This window comes from Myotis myotis, unplaced genomic scaffold (assembly GCF_014108235.1).
Source record: "Myotis myotis isolate mMyoMyo1 unplaced genomic scaffold, mMyoMyo1.p scaffold_m19_p_1, whole genome shotgun sequence".
NCBI classification, from domain to species: Eukaryota; Metazoa; Chordata; class Mammalia; order Chiroptera; family Vespertilionidae; genus Myotis; species Myotis myotis.
This window is the reverse complement of record NW_023416313.1, coordinates 180,623,913-180,646,001: the sequence shown is the minus strand read 5'-3', so window position 1 is coordinate 180,646,001 and position 22,089 is coordinate 180,623,913. Positions and strand designations below refer to the sequence as shown.

Genomic DNA, 22,089 nt, shown 5'->3' with positions numbered 1-22,089 from the left:
AAATACTATGACTTCTAATACAATTTAATGTCATTGCCTTGATTAATACTAAGGCACCAGCACTATTAACCATTGCTTTTGCATTACCAAAACAAATGGCAACCCAGGAAATAAAGGCAAATAATACTTCAGCATTATTCTGAAAGTAGTTTGTGTGTCTCTTGAAAGGGTGTTTGAGGATCTAAGAAGTCTGCAGACCACACTTGAAGAAGCATTGGTCTTACATAAATCCTGTAAGCTTAGTGGTATATAGGGAATTATAAAAAGAAGAGAGGGTCTTACATTTAAGTCTTTAATCCATTTTAAGTTTATTCTTATATATGCTGTAAGAAGGTGGTGTCATTTGTTTGTTTGTTTATTTATTGCATGTATCTGTCCAATTTCCCCAATACCATTTATTGTATAGACTGTCTTTACCCCACTTATGGGTATACTAGAGGCCCAATGCATGAAATTCGTGTGGGGCGGGGGACGGGGGGAACCTCTTGTTTTTAGTTTAGAAACCTCTTGCAATCCGGGACCCCTCGGGGGATGTCCGACTGCCTGTTTATTGGGCCTAAACTGGCAGTCAGACATCCCTCTCACAATCCGGCACTGCCTGATTGCCCCTAACCACTCTGCCTGCCTGCCTGATTGCCCCTAACCACTCTGCCTGCCTGCCTGATCGCCCCTAACCACTCTGCCTGCCTGCCTGATCGCCCCTAACCACTCTGCCTGCCTGCCTGATTGCCCCTAACCCCTCTGTCTGCCTGTCTGATTGCCCCTAATCGCCTCTGCCTGATTGCCCCTAACTGCTCGCCTGCCTGCCTGCCTGCCTGATTGCCCCTAACCACTCTGCCTGCCTGTCTGATCTCCCCTGACTGCCTCTGCCTCGGCCCCCACCGTGGTGGCTTCATCCGGAAGGACGACTGGAATGACATCTGGAAGGTTGTTCGGCTGTCTGGTCTAATTAGCATATTATGCTTTTATTATTATAGATATTTGAAGAAACCCAAAACACTAACTCAAAAGAATATATGCACCCCTATGTTCATTGCAGTGTTATTTACAATAGCCAAGCTATGAAAGCAACCTAAGTGCCCATCAATAGACAAGTGGATAAAAAGGCTGTGGTACATATATACAATGGAATATTACTTGGCCATAAAAAAGAATGAAATCTTACCATTTGCAACAGCGTGGATGGATCTAGAGGGTATTATGCTAAGTGAAATAAGTCAGACATATAAAGACAAAATACCAAATGATTTCCACTTATATGTGGACTCTAAAGAGCAAAATAAAATAGAAGCACACTCATAGCTACAGAGATCAGACTGATGGTTGCCAGAGGGGAGGTTGGGTTGGGTGGCTGGGTGAAAAAGGTGATGGGATTGAGAAGTAAAAATTGGCAGTCACAAAATAGTCATGGGGATATAAAGTACAGCATGGGGAAATATAATCAATAACATTGCAATAACTATGTAACATGCCAGGTGGGTTCTTGAAATATTGGGGTTGTAAAGTATATGATCATCTAACCACTGTGCTGTTCATCTAAAACGAATTTAAAATAACACTGAATGTAAACTGCAATTGAAAAATTAATTTAAAAAGAGGAGAGGGGCCTCTAGATAGGATGTATGTGTGTAATATCTTGGAGAGGGTATGCTTTATATTATTAATCCTGTTGAAATCTTTGGAAGGAGATGTATTATTAAGTTCTTATTTTTTGTTTTTGTTGTTGTTAAGATCTATCCTCAGGAGAGACACAGCATAAGAGTTCCTGAATCTGGAGAGCATTATGAACTGCATCTTTTGCACTACCTTCAAGAAAACCTTGGATCACGTATTGCTGCTCTGAAAGTGATATAATTTTGACCTGTGTAGAACTCTGGTATACACTGGCTATTTAACCAAATGCGGGGGTTTAATCAATAGAAAGTATAGAATTGATCATCACATTTTGATACCTGCCACATAACATTTACTTCTGAAAGTATATTTGGTGCCATGCAGGCATCTACAGTTCATGGATAGTAATCTGACACTTTTAACCATACACACAGAAAATTGAATGACACGTATTTCTAAGGGACCCAGCAATACCTTGAGAATTACTGAAAGAAATAAGACATTAGCACTATGTATCCATATTACCTTTTTTTTTTTTTTTTTTCACTTTTAATAGCATTATAAACCTCATGGACTTAATTAGTGTATTTTTACAGTATACTTCTGAGTTTGTAAAATATGATGATATTAGTGATTGGTTGGTTCAATTCCAGAATCTCTGACTAGTTACAGATTTGATAGCACTTAAATGTAATTGAATAGCTTAAGCTTCATCACTTGGGGTGTATCCAGCATGTTATGAACTAATCACTATTAAATCTATGACTTAACCAGTCATTAATGATTTTTCAAGGAAAACTTAGTGGCCTCCTAAAGACACATTTTGTTTCATTCATGCTCTGACCGGTTTTTAGCCCATTTTAACTGTACCTAGTATAAATAGTTCTCTTTGATGAAATGGCAGAGTGAGTTTTTCCTTTTCCTATATGTAGCATGTATTTAATTAGTCTTATAATATTGATAATTATAGGTAAAAAATTTTTAATCAAATGATTAGAGCTTAAATATTTACTGGCAATTTATTTTCCTTTAGGAAAAGGAAAAAGTACACATTCACTTGTATTCAGAAAATGTAGTGGTGCCAGTTTCCATTGGGTATTTCCTTATTAAAATGTTCCAGGGTTTTAGAGAGAAGGAAAGGAACTTCAGTAGGGTGGGAGAGACTAGAGTGTGGAGAATGACAGGGAAAGGAGAAGGCGAGGAGGGTCTGCTCAAGGACTAAGAAGTATAATTTGACCAACAGTCCTCATGAAAAAGTCTGGAAAGTAAAATTTAAACTCCTAGAATGTTAAGGAAACCAGAATTTAAAAATTACTCTCTTTTTATATTTATAGACTATAATGTTATTCAGGAGAGGAAAAGTTCCTTAAGAGTTACTTTTATAATTCGGATTTTTTGTTATTTTCTTTTAGTTTAGAAACCTTACAAATTTAAATGATCTTGATCCTCTTTTAATTATTTGAGCATAATTTAGATATTGTGAGCTTAAAATAAAGAGGTTTCCAGAACAACCTCTTTACCATAAACTGATCCCCAACAAGCCATGTCTCTTTTTCAGTGTTCAAAGCCTAGAGCAGTTTCTTGAATGGCCATGGCATTTCCTGGGTTAGCTGGGCTGTCACAGAGCTCGTAGGCTTTCAGGTGCTGATTGGGATCTGTCCCCTAGAGTCTTGGGGTGCAGATGGGTTACATTGGAGCCAGTAATGGAGAAGGCACCCGAGTTTGACCCCGTTTATCACAGACCTCAGTGTTTGGAAAGTTGCTACAAGTATTTTGAAACAACGCTCTAAGGAAATTGGTGTGGTTTTTTTCCCACTTTCTCTCACCACTACACAGAGGAGATTTCTCCCATAGAGAGCACAGCCTCCATTAGTAAGAATGGTGACTGTGCATCAGAGGTGGGCTTGATCAGTGAGGGCCAGGTGGGAAGTGGGGGAGTTCAGAAGGCAGGTGACCTGTTGGTTCTGTCCACGGGAAGGGGAAGGTTTTGCTGTTTGTGTATTTATACTGTATAATAGGTGCCACAATTTCCCCTTTTGTCTGTATATGTATTGACTTTCTTGTTTATGATATTTTCCCATGCGAAGATTTGTTTATATTTTTTCAATGTTAAATTAAATTGATTTGGGTAACTTCTCTTCCCCAAGAAAGTATTTTCCCACAAGACTTAAGTATATATCTGATGGTTGAAAGTGGTTTTGTTTGTGAACTAGTTGTCATCTAAGGATCTATCCTTATATAAATGTAGAAATGGTATGGACAGTGGCTTTTAGAACCTATCCATTTGAAGCCTCTGACCCATTAAGACTGTTTTTTCAAAATAGCATCTCTTATTTTACCAAAACAAACCTTTAAAAACCGCATGCACTCTTGAATTCACAGGTTTTCCTTTTGCATCTTGCCTTCTCTTTTCCTTCTATCACAAGAAATGCTTCTGTTATAATTCCCAGTCACTTAAATGCCAATCTCCTTCTATAGAGGGAAAATACCTGACTGAAGTCACTTGCAGAAAGAGAGCTTGACTAAATTTGTTTTAAACTGATGTGAAAAACATCATAGTCAATTCAAGTATCAGTAGAAATATAACTAAAACTATTGGTCCCCTATTCAGAGGTAACAACTTAAAAGGCAGGAGTATATAAAAGTAACAGCAGTTTTGATGAGATCCAAAACGCACTAGGTTAAACATCAGATGGGGTTTTTGTAGGCTTGATAAAGGGGTGCACTTGATTAACCATTGACAGGTATAGTTGCCTATGCATTGTTAAGCTAGTGGGTCTCAAAATCTAAAATTAATCTGGGACACTTAACTAAAAGAAATGGACGCTTGAGCCCTACTCTTAGAGATTTGGACTTGGTTTATTTGGGCGGAGACCAGGTATCTATATTTCTAAGGAGCTTTCCTGGTGGTTCTAGAGCAAGCCATTGCTGGGCTGCTTTAAGAAACTGTTCTGTAGATAAGGGAGTTGGATTAAGAAAATAATGGTTAATTTTTACACTGGACTGATTTACAAGAACCTAAAATAATAGTCAAAACAGCTGCTCACCTGTGCTAACTATCGGCCCCTTCTCTCTAAAAGAAGCAGAAGGTATCATCAACTGTATCCCCTCTGTCTGGAGAGTCCTTTTGGAATGAAGGTTTTCCCTCTATGCTGTTCCTGGCTCGTTTCCAAAGCCTCATACAAGAGGATGAAGTCACGGTGCATGCGTTACTTTTTAAAAGAATGAGATATAGATAATGATGCTTACTTTTTTTACTACTTGTTTTATTCCTCATGGAAGGTGTAGCCTACCTCTCTAACATCTTTCTCTCTTTGGTCGAATGATTCCTATAAGATCTCTTCTTATAGAATCATACATTTTCAAGCTATTACATCTTTGATATAATCTAATCTTTGTTAGAGGAGAAACCGACATATATAAAGAGAAGAATATATACCCATGGCCAGTTAGTGCTCAGTTGGTACTAGAACTCCATCCAGATGTCCTGACTCATGGTAGTTAAATATGTAGAAAAGGCAAATTTTTAAAGAAGTATTTATTAATATATTCCTATGAAACATTTTAAAGATAACATAAAATGGTTAATTTTTCCATTCTAAAGTAAATGCTAAGCATGCTTATTAATGAAGCTGTACTTCTCATTAGTATATGACATTCTGAAGTTAATTAAAATTGCTATACTAAATGTGTCTTCCTTGGTGTAGTGGGGGGATTTGGGGATTGGGATATAGAGTGCTTGCTTAAGCCTAGGAGCCCAACTTAGAGCTATTTGAAGTAAGAGACATGGCCCTATGTACACTAAGATGTGTGAGTGTCCATTCCTGGCAGACATAAAGGAATAAGGAAACTTCCACTTTCCAACCCTCCCGGCCTCACTGATCATCCTGCAGCCTAAAATACGGAGACATGTCAGTGCAAGGTGCTGGCTCCTGCTTGCTTGTCAAGAGCCAGCTCTAGGTAATTTTTTCAGAAGTCCCTTACAGACAGAGAAAAAGTAGTGTTCATGTGTTTGTTTTTAAATAACCCAAATGCAAATTTTGTTTGTATTCAGCACAATTGGAGTTCAGGTCTTTAATTTTAGAACATAAAGTGCCTGCTGTTTTAAGCATTGACTTGTACAAAAAGAATTGCATGTCTCACACCAGTAAGTTTATGGGTTTTCTCATTTTCAGCTACATAGCTTTTAATCATGTAAAGCAAAACATTAGTTTTGTCGCATTTTATTACAGGTTCGTTGTTGCAATAAAGATGCTGCTAAAATTAATTGATGTAAACGTTCCTTTTTCCCCTGTTCCCCATTTGTACAATGTTGCCTTGATTAGTGACAACTGTGGAGTGATGAATACACATGAACAAGGTCATGTGCTTGCAGTGGAGAAGGGAGACTGTTGGTGATTACATGGAGCTTCTAATCCTATAAACACAAACCAAAGGGAGGTGTGCAGAGATTGCTTTGTACCTGCAAGTAGTTCCCAGCACCAGCAGTTAGTACTGCCTGGGGAGGTGGAGCTTGGAGCCAGTGATTGGCATATCCTCCCAGAGCAGCTAGCTGTGAGTTTCTTGGAAATGCCACTCAGGATTGATAGTGGTTTCTGCACATTCCCCGGGAAATTTTAAGGGAGTTCAGTGTAATGCTTTTTTCATATTTTTCTTTGACAACTCTCTGGTCTTTTGAAGCTGTACTAGAGAAAGGGTGGGAGGAAGTAAGCAGGTAAACTCCTCTAAAATTAGTACGCTTTGGCTTGTCTGATAATCTTTCCAGAACAGACCCTATAACCCTCTGAAGTGTGCAAAATATGCATGAATGAATGGAGGTATGTTCTCAGAAGAAGGGCTTTGACTTTATCAGATTCACAAAAGGACATTGTACTGAAAGAACCACTGCTATATTATATATTTGAATCTTACTTAAATAATTTGTATACTAAAATTATTAGGAATAAAGATGACCTTGAAACAGTAATACTATAGAGCAATGCTTCCTTTTCTAACCTTTTTACCTTATGACAAAAAAAAAAGATTTATATGACACTCTGATTAATTAAGATGCACTGGATTAGCCTGTTGAGACTGCTTGCAGCCAGAAGTGACCAGCCAGGCCCACCCAAGCTCTAAAGAGTAACCAGAATCCATTTATGGCATTCTGAGAAACTTAAAGACTATCTTGGGCCCCACTGGTGTGGCCCAGCCATTGAGCATCAACCCAGGAACCAAGAAGTAGCCGGTTCAATTCCCAATCAGGGCATAGGTCCAGGGTGCAAGCTCAAGCCCTAGTTGGGGGTGGGGGCATGCGGGAAGCAGCTGATGGATGATGGTGTTCCTCTCTCATGGATGTTTCTTCCTATCACTTTCCCTTCCTCTCTCTAAAAGTCAATAAAAACATTTTTAAAAAAAAATGATTAACTTGAAAAAAATTTAAGACCACTTTGGTCTCTTAATTTAGCCTGGATTTAATGCTAATCAAAAATCAGCTTTCAACCTAGCCATGCATTCTGCAAAGACTCTTCTGAGGTGCGGGCTCTAGGGCTCCAGTGCTCCAGTCAGAGCAGAGCAAGCGCCCTGGCCTTGAAGCCCTTGGACTTCCTGTTGGCCTAACCTCACCCACTCAGTGCTTATCAAGACACAATGTTTGATCCCATAGTAGTTATTAGGTGAGCAGAGTTGAAACAGCTACTGTATGAGACGCATAACCATAGCTTTATTTTGGGCTTTGAGTGTTTGGGGAATCACCAGGATTTAAATGTTCATCAGCCTGGTTCTGTCCACACATCTGGTACCTGGCCCTGCCACCCTGGAAGAAGTTGAGCTCCCATTGAAAGGGATGGGAAGGGATTCCGCTTTGACACAGGCAATGAGATTGTTGAGTTTGCTATGAGCTTCTGACGGAAAGATGCTCTCTAAGTTGGCTCCCAGACTTGAGTTGTTGAAATAGAAGTTTGGGGAAAAAATTAGCGAGGATATTTGTCCTTAACCAGTTCCAGGAATTTCCCCACCTCTTTCCACCTTCACTGGAAGAGCACCCTATGGAAGTGACATAACTTAACATTCTACTCACCGGTGACACTTCTTTATAGGAAGGTCCTCTGGCCACGTGGTTTCTGGGAATCACACTGCCCTTCTATAAAATGAACTCTGCGTGTTGGCTAGGTTGCTGGCCATGTACATGGTCATAGTTGCCCCCTAAGCGTGCATGTGAATGCTACTGCCTCGTTCAGTCGTGTACTTAATCAAGTGTTGCCACACCAGTTAATTGCTTTGCATTGTCTCCACCGCCCAGCCATTCCTCTTGCTCCTGCCTCAGTCTAGGACTGGGTGTTGTGCTGACTGCAGCAGCTCTTTCACCAGCCTGAGTTGGAGATGAAGATTAAGAATTCCACAGATGAATACCTGTTTTAATGAGAAATAACTTGGTTTTAAACATGAAAATAAAAGAATTCCAAGTGACTAATCATCCGAGAGATGCAAATCAAAACAACAATGAGGTGCCATCTCACATCTGTCAAATGGCTATCATCAACAAATCGACAAATGACAAGTCCTGGTGAGGATGTGGAGAAAAAGGAACCCTGTGCACTACTGGTGGGAACGGTGCAGCCACTGTGGGAAACAGTATGGAGTTTCCTCAAAAAATTAAAAAATAGAACTTCCATTTGACCCAGTAATCCCACTTCTAGGAATATATCCCAAGAAATCAGAAACACCAATCAGAAAGGACATGTGTACCCCTATGTTCATAGGAGCACAAGTTACCAAAGCTAAGATTTGGAAACAGCCTAAGTGCCCATCAGCAGATGAGTGGATTAAGAAACGGTGGTACATCTATGCAATGGAATACTATGCTGCTGTAAAAAAGAAAGAGCTCTTACCATTTGCAACAGCATGGATGGACCTGGAAAGCATTATGCTAAGTGAAATAAGCAATCGGAGAAAGAAATACCACATGATCTCACTCATTTGTGGAATATAATGAACAACATAAACTGATGAACAGCCGAAACCGGTTTGGCTCAGTGGATAGAGCGTCGGCCTGCGGACTGAAAGGTCCCAGGTTCGATTCCGGTCAAGGGCATGTACCTGGGTTGCGGGCACATCCCCAGTAGGAGATGTGCAGGAGGCAGCTGATCGATGTTTCTCTCTCATCGATGTTTCTAGCTCTCTATCTCCCTTCCTCTCTGTAAAAACTCAATAAAATATATATTAAAAAAAAAAAAACACAAAAAAACTGATGAACAAAAATAGAGACAGAGAAGCATCGAACAGACCGTCAATCTTCAGAGGGAAGGCAGGGGAGGGGGTAAGAGATCAACCAAAGGACTTGTGTGCATGCATATAAGCATAACCAATGTACACAGACACTAGGAGAGTGAGGGCATGTGCTGGGGAGTGGGGGTGGCTGGGGAGAGGTCAATGCGGGAAAAAGGAGACAAATGGAATACTATATGTAATACTTCAAACAATAAATTAAAAAATAAAATAATAATATTGAAAAAATTCCAAGTGACTTCAAAGAAGCAGTTCTCAACTTTTCACTCAGCAAATATTTAGTAACAACCATGTGTCAGGCCTGTGTTAGGCTATGAGAAAACAAAGATGAAGAGGACCCAGCCCTTGTTCTCTGGACCAACTTCACCTACCTCACTAGCAGGTCACAGCCAGTTAAAGGCATGATAAATTCTCTTTGCTGCTCCAGTCCCTAAGTTGTGCCTGACATTCAAGGCCCTGTGTCACCTGACTCAACTCCCTCTTCCCCCACCCCACTCCCACCCCCCTATCTTCACTCACCTACAAGCATCCTAGGGTTTCCTCTTCCCATTAGTAGAACACATACTTCGAATTAGACCCAGGTTCCATTGGCATCCTATGGAGCTTGTATGGGAATCTTCCTCTCCTGGGATGGGCAGCATGGCAAATGGTACCAGCATTGGCTTTGGAGCCTGGCTTCAACCCTTGCCTCTGATTCTTGTTAGCTTTATGGGCTTAGACATATTTACATAACATTCTGACCCTCAGTTTCCTTGGGTGTGAAATAGGAATAATAACAGAACTCTCCCTAACGGTTTGTCGTGAGGATTAAGTTCATTTACTATACAACGCCTGTGGTGCCTGGCATGCCATAAAAGTACTCAATAAACGTATCTCAGGGTTAGCACTTCATTTTATAACATACTGTTTGCCCCTGGTTTTGCTTCTGCGGTTAGATTACAGACTCTGAGAGTAGGCATTATATTACACTTGGTTAATTCTCTACATTATACCTCCTACAGAGGTAGATATGTAGGAATCACTTGCTAATGCTTGAATACCAAAAAATCTTGACCTCCCTCAGTTAGGGTTGTCTGATTGATAGATTATAGGTTCCTAAGCGCCATCTACCAATTTATTTGTGAGACTGCAAAAGAAACCAAATTCCCCTAATTTAAGCTTTTAGGACCCCTTCTTTGAACTGTCATTGGAATTTTTTTCTTTGAAGCTTTAGGTCTGGAGGAATGGTGCTTCTCAGCCCTCGTTGCTATCATAGTTGCCAGGGGAGCTTTTAAAAATGTTGACGTCTGAGTTGCTCCTGGGATCAATTAATCAACTAGGGGAAGGAGGGGGGGGGGGTGGGGCTGAGGGGAGGGGGCAAGTAGGTCTGCCATCTTTTAATTTTTTTTTTATTAGCTCCCTAGGTGATCCTAATGTGCAACTAGAGTAGAGAGCCAGAGCAGATTCTTAGAAATCGTCTCATCTGCTGCTTTACAGATGAGAAGCTGAGGCCCATGGCTGGGAAGTGATTAGAGTCCCAGCCGTGGGCAAACTACGGCCCGTGGGCCGGATCCTGCCCGTTTGAAATGAATAAAACTAAAAAAAAAAAAAAAAGGCCATACCCTTTTATGTAATGATGTTTACTTTGAATTTATATTAGTTCACACAAACACTCCATCCATGCTTTTGTTCTGGCCCTCCGGTCCAGTTTAAGAACCCATTGTGGCCCTCGAGTCAAAAAGTTTGCCCACCCCTGGATTAGACCATAGCCATCCCAGCTGTTTAACGGGAGTCCATGCGCCCTAGCCAGTTTGGCTCAGTGGATAGAGCATCAGCCTGCGGACCAAGGGGTCCCCGGGTTCGATTACGGTCAAGGACATGTACCTTGGTTGTAGGCTCCTCCCCGACCTAGGCCCTGGTCAGGGCTTCTGCAGGAGGCAACCCATCTATATGTTTCTCTCACATGGATGTTTCTCTCTGTTTTTCCCTCTCTTTGCCAATCTCCTTAAAAATCAATGGAAAAATATCCTCAGGTGAGGATTAACAACAAAATAAATAAATGAAATAATCCTGTATAATAAAAGCCTAATATGCTAAGTGTCCAACTGTTTGTTTGACCATTCGACCAGTTGCTATGACACCCACTGACCACTAGGGGACAGACGCTATGACCGGTAGGTTAGCTTGCTGCTGGGGTTCAGCCAATCAGGCCTGGGCAAGATGGGCAGGACATGCCCTGGAGCCCTCCCACGGTCCCTCCCTGGCTGGCCAACCTCTCTCGGTCCCTCCCCGGCCTCTAAAATATTTCTTCTAATTAATTTCCTTTCTATGTGCACGAATCCATGCACCAGGCCTCTAGTAATAAATAGAGTCAGTGCTTGAGCCCAGGTCTGCTAGCTCCGTTTTTACCTCCCAGAGCAAGGTTCTCCTAAAGCAGAGCTGGGCAGAGGAATTTGCCAAAGTGAGGGAGCCATGGCTGCTGCCAGGAAACCACAGGGATCTAGGCCCTTCAGCTTTTGCTTCACCCAGAGCAGCTCAGCTTTTTACTTCTGAATGACTGGGACACATGTTCTGCAGCTTCAAAGAAGAGGTGACCCCTCAAAAACACAATGACCCTTTCCATCAGATGGGGACATTGAGGCCCAGAGAAGACTGCAAAGCCACACAACTGTTGAGTGGCAGAGCTGGTACCAAAAGTCAGGCTAATAAACTTGCTGAGGTACAGGTGGGTAAAATGACTTCCCCAAAGGCACAAAACTAGTTGGGAGCTGAACAGAGACACTTGGATGCAGTCTCTAGGACACCTACTAAATTTCCTAAAATCTAAGATGTTACTGTTTGCAAGAACCTGATATATAAAAATGAGAATAAGAATGTATCTTAGAATCCAGGAAATATGGTATTTGTCTGAATCTGAGTTCCTTCAGGGACTGAGCTCATGCTGAGAAAGCATGTACTGGGTGGGTCTTGGATAGGATTCTCCCTGAACTTGCCCAGAGAAAGAAGGGGGAGCCTGGGAAAGACTAGAGAATTTGGAATCTGATAGACAGGTTCGAGTCCAGCAGTTGTGATCTTGAGCAAGCCCTTCTCTTCTCTACCCTTGGACTCTAAAGTGACATTCTAATACCCCTTCAGAGTTGCTGTGAGGCCAAAGTGCCAAGCACAGGCCTAGCAGGGGATGGGGACTTGGAAGTGACTTATGAAGTTCAAGTTGGCACTCCTGTTGTTGCTCTGACCTTACCTCCTCTAAGAGTATAACATTGCCAGTGGGAGCAGTCTGCGCTCCAGGACTGAGCTGCCAGGCCCAAGCCCTGGGGAGAAGATAGATGCTGGGTGGGAAGAGGAACATGACTCAGCCCTGGAGATCTTGGGAGAACAGCAGGTTCTGGGACATGAGCAAGAAGGGTGGGTACAGAAGCCTCCCTCCCATGGGGGTAGTTGGACTCTGCCTTGGCCTCAAATACTTCCCATGGGCTGATCTTCCAGAATTGCACATGATTAGGATGAATGTGTCAATAACTGTAAGGCCCTGGTTAGGGATAGCATGTTTACCTTTGAGCAGGTGATTCATTTCCCTCTGAATACCAACCTCTAACATTTGAATGACGAGTGTCCCACCACCTAAAGAATATTTCCTTACGACAGCATCATGTTCAATTTGATCTTCACAATAAGCTAGGAGACATCAGTTAGATGGCATTATTATTTCTCCTGTGTCTCCCATCCCAGAAAGAAATTAGAGCTCAGAGAGGTCACAGTGCAGAAGTGGAATGCTAATCCTGGCTTCACTCATCCATTAGCAAGCAACATGAATTGAGCAGCTGCCATGGGCTTGGCTTGTGCTGAGGAATCCAGGGATCTGAGGATGCTCAGAGGAGTCAGGCATGTTCTCTACTATCAAAGGATTCTCAGAAGTGGAGATGGAAACAAGAGGGCTGGTGCAAAGAGAGATGTGTTGACTGCTGTGTGAGCCCCCAGGAGGCAGAGCTGGACAGCAGTTAGGAAGGAGTGTGGGTTTTGACCCAGAGAGCCTGCCATACTGTCTTCCCCTGAACCACTTCCTCTCTGTGCTTCAGCTTTCTCTTCTGTAACCTAGAGCTAATGATGTGAGCTTTGATATGAGAAAACGCTTGCAAAGCTCCTAGTATCTGGCACACAATACTCAGCAAACATGAGCTATTATTTTCTCTGGGCAGTGAAAAGAGGATGGTCGGGAAAGGCTGCACAAAGGAGGTGGCATTTGAATTAGGTGTTAAGGAGTGAGGAAGTCATTCCAAGCAAAGGGAATTCTGTTGTTGTTGATTTGAGAGAGAGAGCGAAAGAGAAACATCAATTTGTTGTTCTACCTACTTATGTACTCATTGATTGATTCTTGTATGTACCCTGTCTGGGAATTGAACCCGCCATCTTGGTGTTTTGGGACGATGCTGTAACCAACTGAGCTATATGGCCAGGGATATATATCTATATATATCTATATATATATCTCTATATATCTCTATATATCTCTATATATCTCTATATATCTCTATATATCTCTATATATCTCTATATATCTCTATATCTATATATCTATATCTATATCTATATCTATATCTATATCTATATCTATATCTATATCTATATCTATATCTATATCTATATTTTTTTTTAAGAGAAAGAGATAGAAACATTGAGGAAAGAGAAACATCAACATTGATCGGCTACCTCCTGCATGCCCCCCCCTACTGAGGATTGAGTCTACAACCTGGGCATGTGCCCTGACTGGGAATTGAACCGGTGACCTCCTGGTGCATGATCCTACACTTAACTTCCAAGCCACACCCACCGGGCAAAGGGAATTTTCACACACAGACATGAAGGAATAAAGGGGAAGAATGGCCCTAACCGGTTTGGCTCAGTGGATAGAGCGTTGGCCTGTGGATTGAAGGGTCCCAGGTTCGATTCCGGTCAAGGGCATCTACTTTGGCTGTGGGCACATCACCAGTAGGGGGTGTGCAGGAGGCAGCTGATCGATGTTTCTATCTCTCTATTCCTCTCCCTTCCTCTCTGTAAAAAATCAATAAAATATATTGTTTTTAAAGGGGGGGAGAATGGCACACTAGGAGGCAGGAGGGGAGAATGCTGGGGATGGAGTGTGAAGGGCCTTGGATAATGGGAGCCATGAGTCATGCATCTGCCCTGGGCTGTTCTTGCTTCACCTCAATGGCTTAGTTTGCCTGAGGCACCAGCGGGGAGAGTGGGCCATGGAATAGACATACTTTGATGGGGAAACTGAGGAGGAAGAAAGTTGTTGGGTAGGACAGACTCTGACCTCCAGCAGGAGAGGGTGCAGCTTCCAGAGGGGTGGACAGTATAACCTGCATCACTTACCTTTCAGTTCTGCTGAAGGTGCTGGGCCCATCCTGGTCAGTGTGTCCAGCTGTAGGCGGAGCATCAGAGACCTCGGGAGGAAACAGATGACACAGCCCACTGTGCTGATGCAGGTTCAGGAGCCCTCACAAATGGGGACCAGAAAGGAGCCATCTGAATCCCCAGCGTGCTGGAGGCTAGCCTGGAGCAGAGGTGGGTTTTGAGGAGCCGTGGTTCCAGGCAGGAGTTAGCTGTTGGGAGCAGCAAGGCAGTGATGGGAATGGGGCACATGGAACAGTGTCTGCCTGGAGGGGATGGTTCAGGGCCAGAAGGCATCTGTGTGAACAATACAGAGACCTGCATCACTTTTTTAAAATTTAGTTTTAATTTGTCATGGCTACAGGCTTGACTCCATAGCTTAAGGAGTCAAGTTCTAAAACAAATCTTCAAATAAAATGTTTGTAATGTTATCCTGTGATTTTTTCCCCCAGTTTTTATGCATTATCTAGAGGCACCCTGCTATGAAAGATTCAAATTTGGCTGTTTTTCCTCCAATTTTCACCAAACATATACACATCCCATCTCCCTCATTTTTTCAATATAGTTTTATTGTAATTTCACTTAGACCATATTCAGTGTTTACATCACTATGACTATGCCAATGTATTCAGAGATGAGTCATGTAACAAACTGAATCATTTTTATTCATGCAGAACTTTCTGTTTTACCTAGTTAATAATTATCTTTTTCCCAGTTTATGTATTTGTTACTAATTCAATCCCAAACTTTTCAACCTTTCCATTGCTTTTTTTCCCGTTTTAATTGCTACTATTTCCAATGTTTTTCTGCAATATATTTTCATTGCCAATATTTAACATTTCAGATATTTAGTGCGTGAGGTTGGTTTTGATTGGGTAGTCTGAGAGCATAGCCACCATTTATAGTTGTTGATTCTTTAGGGAAATGTGTTTTGCTTTCCAGGCAATTGATTTTTAAGTGTACTGCAGGCATGACCACCTGTTTGATGCCCTCAAGGAGTTTCCAGTGTGATCTGAGACACAAGACGGACATAAATTACGTAAATGAAGAAATTGCTGTATGAGGCAGAAACAATCCAGTGCCTTTGAGTGGTACAGACAGATGGGTGAGGACTGGGTGATCACCTTGAAGGAGCTGGGATTTGATTTTTAAGGGATTATATGTATTCTTTTTATTGTGGTAAAATATGCATAACATAAATTTATCATTCTAGCCATTTTATGTGTATAGCTCAGTAGCACTAAGTCCATTCACACTATTGTGCAACCATCACCTCTATTTCCAGAACTTTTTCATCTTCCCAAACTGAAGATCGTAATTTCTTTTCTCTCAGTTACATTTACTGTTTCTGATGACAAAAATAATATGTGTTCACTGTAGATAATTTGGGGAAAAAAACATAGAAAAGCACAAAAAAGAAAATAAAAGTATTCCATAATTCCACAAATTGTTTAGCAATTTGATAATAAGACATGGGTGGAAAGGCATCCCAGGGTGAAAGGAGACCCATCCCACTGGCCCAGAGGGTTTGAGCAGAGGTACAGTGTGAGCGATGGTTTTGAATATGAAGGGTGACAATATTATAAACAAATCTATTTTTTGTATTTTCCTTAAAGGAGAATGAGTAGGGGAGGCGGCAAGTGGTTCTGATAGTGAACCCAGTCCAGTAAAAATTCCAGCAGCTGTTGTGGGTTCCAGTACAAACCAGCCCAAATGCGGTGGTGGAAAACAACAATCCCCATTTTTATTATTACTGTCTCACACAGTGTGGGGGGTTAACGGGGCTCAGGGCCTCCTTTGTGGTCACAGTCAGACAGTGGCCGGACTGGACTTCGGGAAGGCGGCACCTCCCAATGGAACAGCCTCTCTACCTCCATGCCATCTCCTCACATGGTCTCCTTGGAGAAAGCCAGGTGGGAGCTGTGTCTTCTTTCATGACAAACCTAAGAATCCACACAGTATCACCTTCACCACATTCTATCCTTTAGAAATGAGTCACGAGGGCCCAGCCTATGTCCAAAGGGAGGGAAAATAGAGTCTATTTCAGTGGTTCTCAACCTTCATAATGCCACGACCCTTTAATACAGGACCTCATGTTGTGGTGACCCCCAGTGTTCAATTTGTAACAATTTCTTTCTTTTTTTTTTTTTTTTTTAAATATATTTTATTGATTTTTTACAGAGAAGAAAGGAGAGGGATAGAGAGTTAGAAACATCGATGAGAGAGAAATATCGATATGCTGCCTCCTGCACACCCCCTACTGGGGATGTGCCCGCAACCAAGGTACATGCCCTTGACCGGAATCGAACCTGGGACCCTTCAGTCCGCAGGCCGACGCTCTATCCACTGAGCCAAACCGGTTACGGCTGTAACAATTTCAATGTTACAAATTGAACATAATTAAAGCATAGTGATTAATCACAAAAACAATATATAATTATATATGTGTTTTCCAGGGTCGCGACCCACAGGTTGAGAACCGCTGGTCTATTTGTCGGAGGGAGACGTGTCAAAGAACTTGTACACATAATTTTTTTTAATATATTTTTTTATTGATTTTTTACAGAGAGGAAGGGAGAGAGACAGAGTTAGAAACATCGATGGGAGAGAAGCATTGATCAGCTGCCTCCTGCACATCTCCTACTGGGGATGTGCCCACAACCAAGGTACATGCCCTTGACCGGAATCGAACCTGGGACCCTTCAGTCCGCAGGCCGACGCTCTATCCACTGAGCCAAATTGGTTTCGGCTGTACACATAATTTTTAAACCACCACTGTGATGGAGTCTGTTACCTATTCTAGAATGATATGGGTGCCATAGACCCTAAATCTGCTGGCCCTGCAGAGCAAGTGGTCCACACATTCTTGATTTAGAGTCACAGAGCCTACCGAGGTCTTAGAGGTCTCAGGCCAGTGCTTTCCAACATTTTTTGTTGCCCAAACCTTTCACAGTAATATGCTCTCCTGAGAACGCCCTTAGTGATTTAAAACTTTCATCATTTTCGCATGGCATATGATAAAGGAGCAACATTTTAAAAAGCATTCATCATGAGCAGGATCCACTAGCAGTAGAGCCAGACAATTCAGTAAAGAATATGATAGCAAAGTGCACTCGGTGTTTGATAGGAGAAGCACCAGCTCACAAAATAATTTATCTGGTTCTGACCTCTCTGCTCAGATCAAAACGACATTCCCGTTCCTTTTAACATTTTCACTCGGATGCCACGAAGGCACCTCAGAGACAGCATGTTGAACAAGCAAATTATCTTCCCTCTCCTCTGTCTCACTCTCCCCATGTTCTCTTTGTTCAATAACATCCCATCCACCTGGTCAAACCAATGAAAACTGTAATCCTCTTGCCTTTTCCCAGTCTCCCAACCCCTATATTGAGCTATCCCTGAGATGTTACTTCTGTCTTAGAATTGTCTCAAAGAAAATGATAATGTATAACAGTATATAGTTAGTTGAAGGACATTTAAATATATTTAATTAAATTGATGAGTTAGAAAACCCTCTTCCCCATTTAAGAAAGGATGCATGTTGATTTTAAATTAATTGCAAAAAAAGCATGATTTGTCAATAAACAAAACTATTTTATCAAATTTGGGGACCATATATTTGGGGGTCCTGAAATTTAACCACAGAATCAAAAGTAGGCAAAAATTGCTTTCATGATCTGATTCCATTTTGTGCTATAATAATTTTTTTAAATTCTTTTTTAGTTTTATTTCTAAAATATGAAATAAAATATTTCCATCTACTGGGAAGTATTTCTCCACAAATAACATTGTAAATACAATAGGTTTGCCTTTCTGATACACAAAAAGCCAAATTAGATTAAATTATCACTAGATTTTATTTTTTTAAACATTGGCTTTTGACATATGAGTGACTAATGACTTTTGATTAGAAGACCATAATATTCTTTTCTGTCAACTTGAGGCAAATTTGCAAAATTATCATTTTCTCCTCAGCATCAGTGCTTCTTATACTTCCTGTCATGTATTTTTTATGACCCAACAAGGCTATAAATGAAACAATGTATACATAACTAAGCTGTTTTTATTTTTTAAAATATATTTTTATTGATTTCAGAGAGGAAGGGAGAGGGTGATAGAAACATCAATGATGAGAGAGAATCATTGATTGGCTGCCTCCTGCATGCCCCCTACTAGGGATTGAGCCCACAATGTGGGCATGTGCCCTTGACCGGTATTGAACCCGGGACCCTTCAGTCCGCAGGCTGACGCTCTATCCATTGAGTCAAACCAGCTAGGGCTATAACTAAGCTGTTTAATGGTAAGAGCCATGACAGTAGCTAATGATATTCATTGGGCATGCTCACTGCCCTCCACGGCCCTCTACACGAGCACCCCATACACATTTGGAGGCATTCCGTGATACTATTTGAAGGGGGGAAATAAGAATATTTTATGAATTGGTTTAAAAAGAAAGAAATTAAAACAAGTGCCATATCCACTTTTAATGGTGTGAAGTCTTTGCAACTCCTGGTGAGAAATGTGCATCATACCCCAGCCCTCTTGTTTTTCTCACTGACCAAGCTGAGGCCCAGGAAGAGGAAAGAAGTTGCCCAAAGTCACATAGCAAATCGGTAGCAGAGCCAGGACAGGACCCGTGGCTCTTATTCCTTACACTGGATTTGGCTGGCCTGACCCTGTCAACCCACTCCACACCTGTGTGCTGAGATATGAAGACAGAAATGAACTGGATTTTTGTGTGTGGCTTGTGGAATTAGTAACACTATATGGTGACACCTTGTCTGTTCTTTTATTCATTCAATTGAGAGTGAAATCATCACCTGCTTTCTAGGCCAGCAGTCGCCAACCTTTCAGACCTCACGGACCACCAGTGGTCCGCAGACCACCGCCTGGTGACCGCTGTTCTAGGCAACATGTAAGGCCTTCCCCATCTGGTCCCAGCTTCCCTGCTTGGCTTCCTCTCCCACCCCTGTCCTCCTTCCCGCCCAGTTTACACTTCTTACATTTTGCTTACACTGGGTTCAGGTATTTGTCTTCACCAGAAGCTTTCTCTGCCTCCCCCCAAGTCTGGCCAGGGCGCCTCTCCTTCCTGTGGTCCATCACCGCCTGAATCATACAGTATTACAGCTGCCTTTCTCCTTGTCTGTTTCATTCACTAGATCAAGTGTTGTGCAGGCAAGAATCAAGTTCACCACTGGGTTCCCAGTGCCCAGAGCAGGCCTGAACCATTACAGGGGGCCCATGACTGTCCGTGCGGTTAATTATTGGCCCTGCCATTTCTGGAATACTTACGGTGCTCTCACACCACAGGGCCTCTGCAGAGGGTGTTTCTTCCCTTCACCCCTTTGGTTCTATCCTCCTTAAATGGTCAAGACCCCGGTCAAACATCTGCAACAATCAACAGTCCTGTGAACACTTCTTCCTCAACACCCCACCATACCCTCCTTCTCTTGCTCCCCTCTTCCCAGCTACCCCATGCCACTTTGGATACTATTGTCCCTGTGGGTAGTGACTTGTATCTTTTATCCTGGCCACTGGCACCTACACAGTCCCAGATACTGGTCTAGCTGCTTAGAATTCAGCAGTGAACCTAACAGACCAAAATCCCAGTCCTCATGAAGCCCACATTCTGGCTGGGGGGCGGACAGACCATAAGTAAAATGTAGAGCATGTTAGAAAGAAGCGAGATAGGGAGAGTGGGGGAAGTTGTGAGGACGGGAGGGTGGGGGACAGAATTTCAGACTTGCACTAGCTGGGCAAAGGTCTGGAGGCAGGAGGGAGGGGTCTGGTCATGATCAAGTTACAGCCAGGAGGCTAGTGTGGCCTGAGAGGTGGTGAACAAAGGGGATGGTGTGGGAGGGGAGGTCAGAGAGGTAAAACAGGCCTCCAGATCAGACTTTGGCTTTTGGTCTGAGCTAGGAGGTCCTGGTAAGTGTTGAGCAGAGAAATGACAGGATCTCATTCACATTTTAACAGAATCACTTTGTTGTTGTTGTTAATCCTCACCTGAGGGTATTTTTTTCCATTGCTTTTCAGAAAGTGTGGAAGGTAGGAAAATTGAGGTGGGGGAGGGGGGAGAGAGAGACATCGACTGGTTGCCTCTCTCATGCATCCCGACTGGGGGCAGGGAATGAACCTGTTATCCAGGTACATGACCTTGACTGGGAATTGAACCAGCAATCCTCTAACCACCAAGCAACACCGACTAAGGCCAGAATCACTTTTTATTCTGTTTTGAGAAAAGACAGAAGGGAGATAAGGACAGAAACAAGGAGACCTGTGAGGAGGCTACTGCCACAATCCAGGTAAGAGGTGCTTGGATCAAGGTGGTCGTGGGAAGACAGAGCGGGAAGGATATGAAAAGTAAGGGTCAAGGATAACTCCAATATTTTGGACCTGAGCAAGTGGACGAATGGAGCTGCTAGGAACTGGATGGGGGAAACTGTGGGAGGGTTTAATAGGGAAGATCGGAGCTCAACTTCGGACATGTTAAATTTGAGAGGCCTATTAGACAGCCAATGAAAATGTTGAGCGGGTAGCTGGATACGTTTGGGGTTCAAGGGTCATGGTCCAGCCTGGAGGCCTACATTCAGGCATCTTCAGTACAAAGGTGTCACTTAAAGACTTGATGATCAGATAACATCACTAAGAGAAGCAAGTGGGAGTGATTGGCTAAGTGAAATGCTGCTGATGGGCCTGGCAATGAACGAATAAATAAATGCCAGATCCCATTAGATCTGCAAAGTAGAGGTCATTATTAAGGGTTACCTAGCAACAGGTGGGTAAGGCACCTACTGGGCACAGAGACAAAATGGCTCTAAGTCATGGGAACCCTGGAAACATAGGGAATAAAGAACCACAGCATCTTGGTTTGGAAGGGACCTTAAACAGGTCATTTAACCTGCACTCCTCTCCCCACCCTAGCCTGAAGATGGAATCCCTGGCTTTAGAACAAGAAATATCTGTGGGATCCTGAGGCAGCCAGTCTGGCTCGCACAGAGAAGGCACAGTTGCAGAATGAGTGGGGAATGACCTGGGGTCAGAAAACCAGGGTTCTGGTCTGGCATCTGCTGCCCCTGGACCTCATGTCCTTGGGCAAGTCTTCACCTCCTCCATCCTCAGTTTCCCTATATGTGAAATGAAAGCAATCAAACCTTCCTTGTCCCTTTCAGGTTTGCAGAGACTTCTGACTGTGACAGGGCTGGGGCTGGGCAAATGCCCTGCCTGGGCTGGTCACTGCAGCAGCAGCAGAGCCTCAGCTTGGATGGCGATGGAAATGGCCCGAGGAGGGAACCGTCTTCTCCTCCGTGTACCTGTCGGTGCAGCGAGTGGAGAGGCCAACCAGGGTTCAGGGCAGGACCTGGGCTGGGATCGGCTGGGCTTCGAACCCAATCCTTGCATCTGCCTCCATGTTGCCTGGAACCGAGATGGGGGAGACCCCGAGGCAGCGACAGGTTAAAGAAACGGAGACACCACGGCAGAGACACCCGCGGACCCAGAGACAGAGTAAGAGGCAGAGCGAGAAACACGCGGCCCAACACGGGCCGGACGCGACCCAGAGAGGCCAGGCTACGGGCGCAGAGCGGAGGCCGGCGCGGCGCAGGGTCGCGGTGCCCGGCGCGGGTCTCCGGCGGGGCCTGGGCGGCCGCGCTCGCCAGACGCCACCCCCGCCCCCTCGGCCGCTCGCCCAAGATGGCGATGGAGGGGCGGGCGAGGCGGCCGCAGCCCCGGCCCCCGCGCCGGCCCCCGCTCGGGACCGGGCCCCCGAGGCCGCGCCCCCGCCCGCGGCGCCGCGCCTCCCCAGGCCACTGACGCCCGGCGCGCCCTCCCCCAGCGGCG

The 22,089-nt window shown here is 43.4% G+C and overlaps 1 protein-coding gene across 5 annotated transcripts in view; it reads left to right on the top strand.

The window, feature by feature from the left end:
- The window catches only part of DPP8 (dipeptidyl peptidase 8), a 70,152-nt gene extending 63,572 nt beyond the window's left edge, over positions 1-6,580 (top strand). For all 5 annotated transcript variants that reach the window (XM_036304975.1, XM_036304945.1, XM_036304954.1 and 2 more), the window contains one exon: positions 1,732-6,580. In XM_036304975.1, the coding sequence (XP_036160868.1) occupies positions 1,732-1,854 (123 nt within the window). In that variant the 3' untranslated portion in view covers positions 1,855-6,580. The remainder of the gene's footprint in view (positions 1-1,731) is intronic.
- The last annotated feature ends 15,509 nt before the right edge of the window (positions 6,581-22,089 follow it).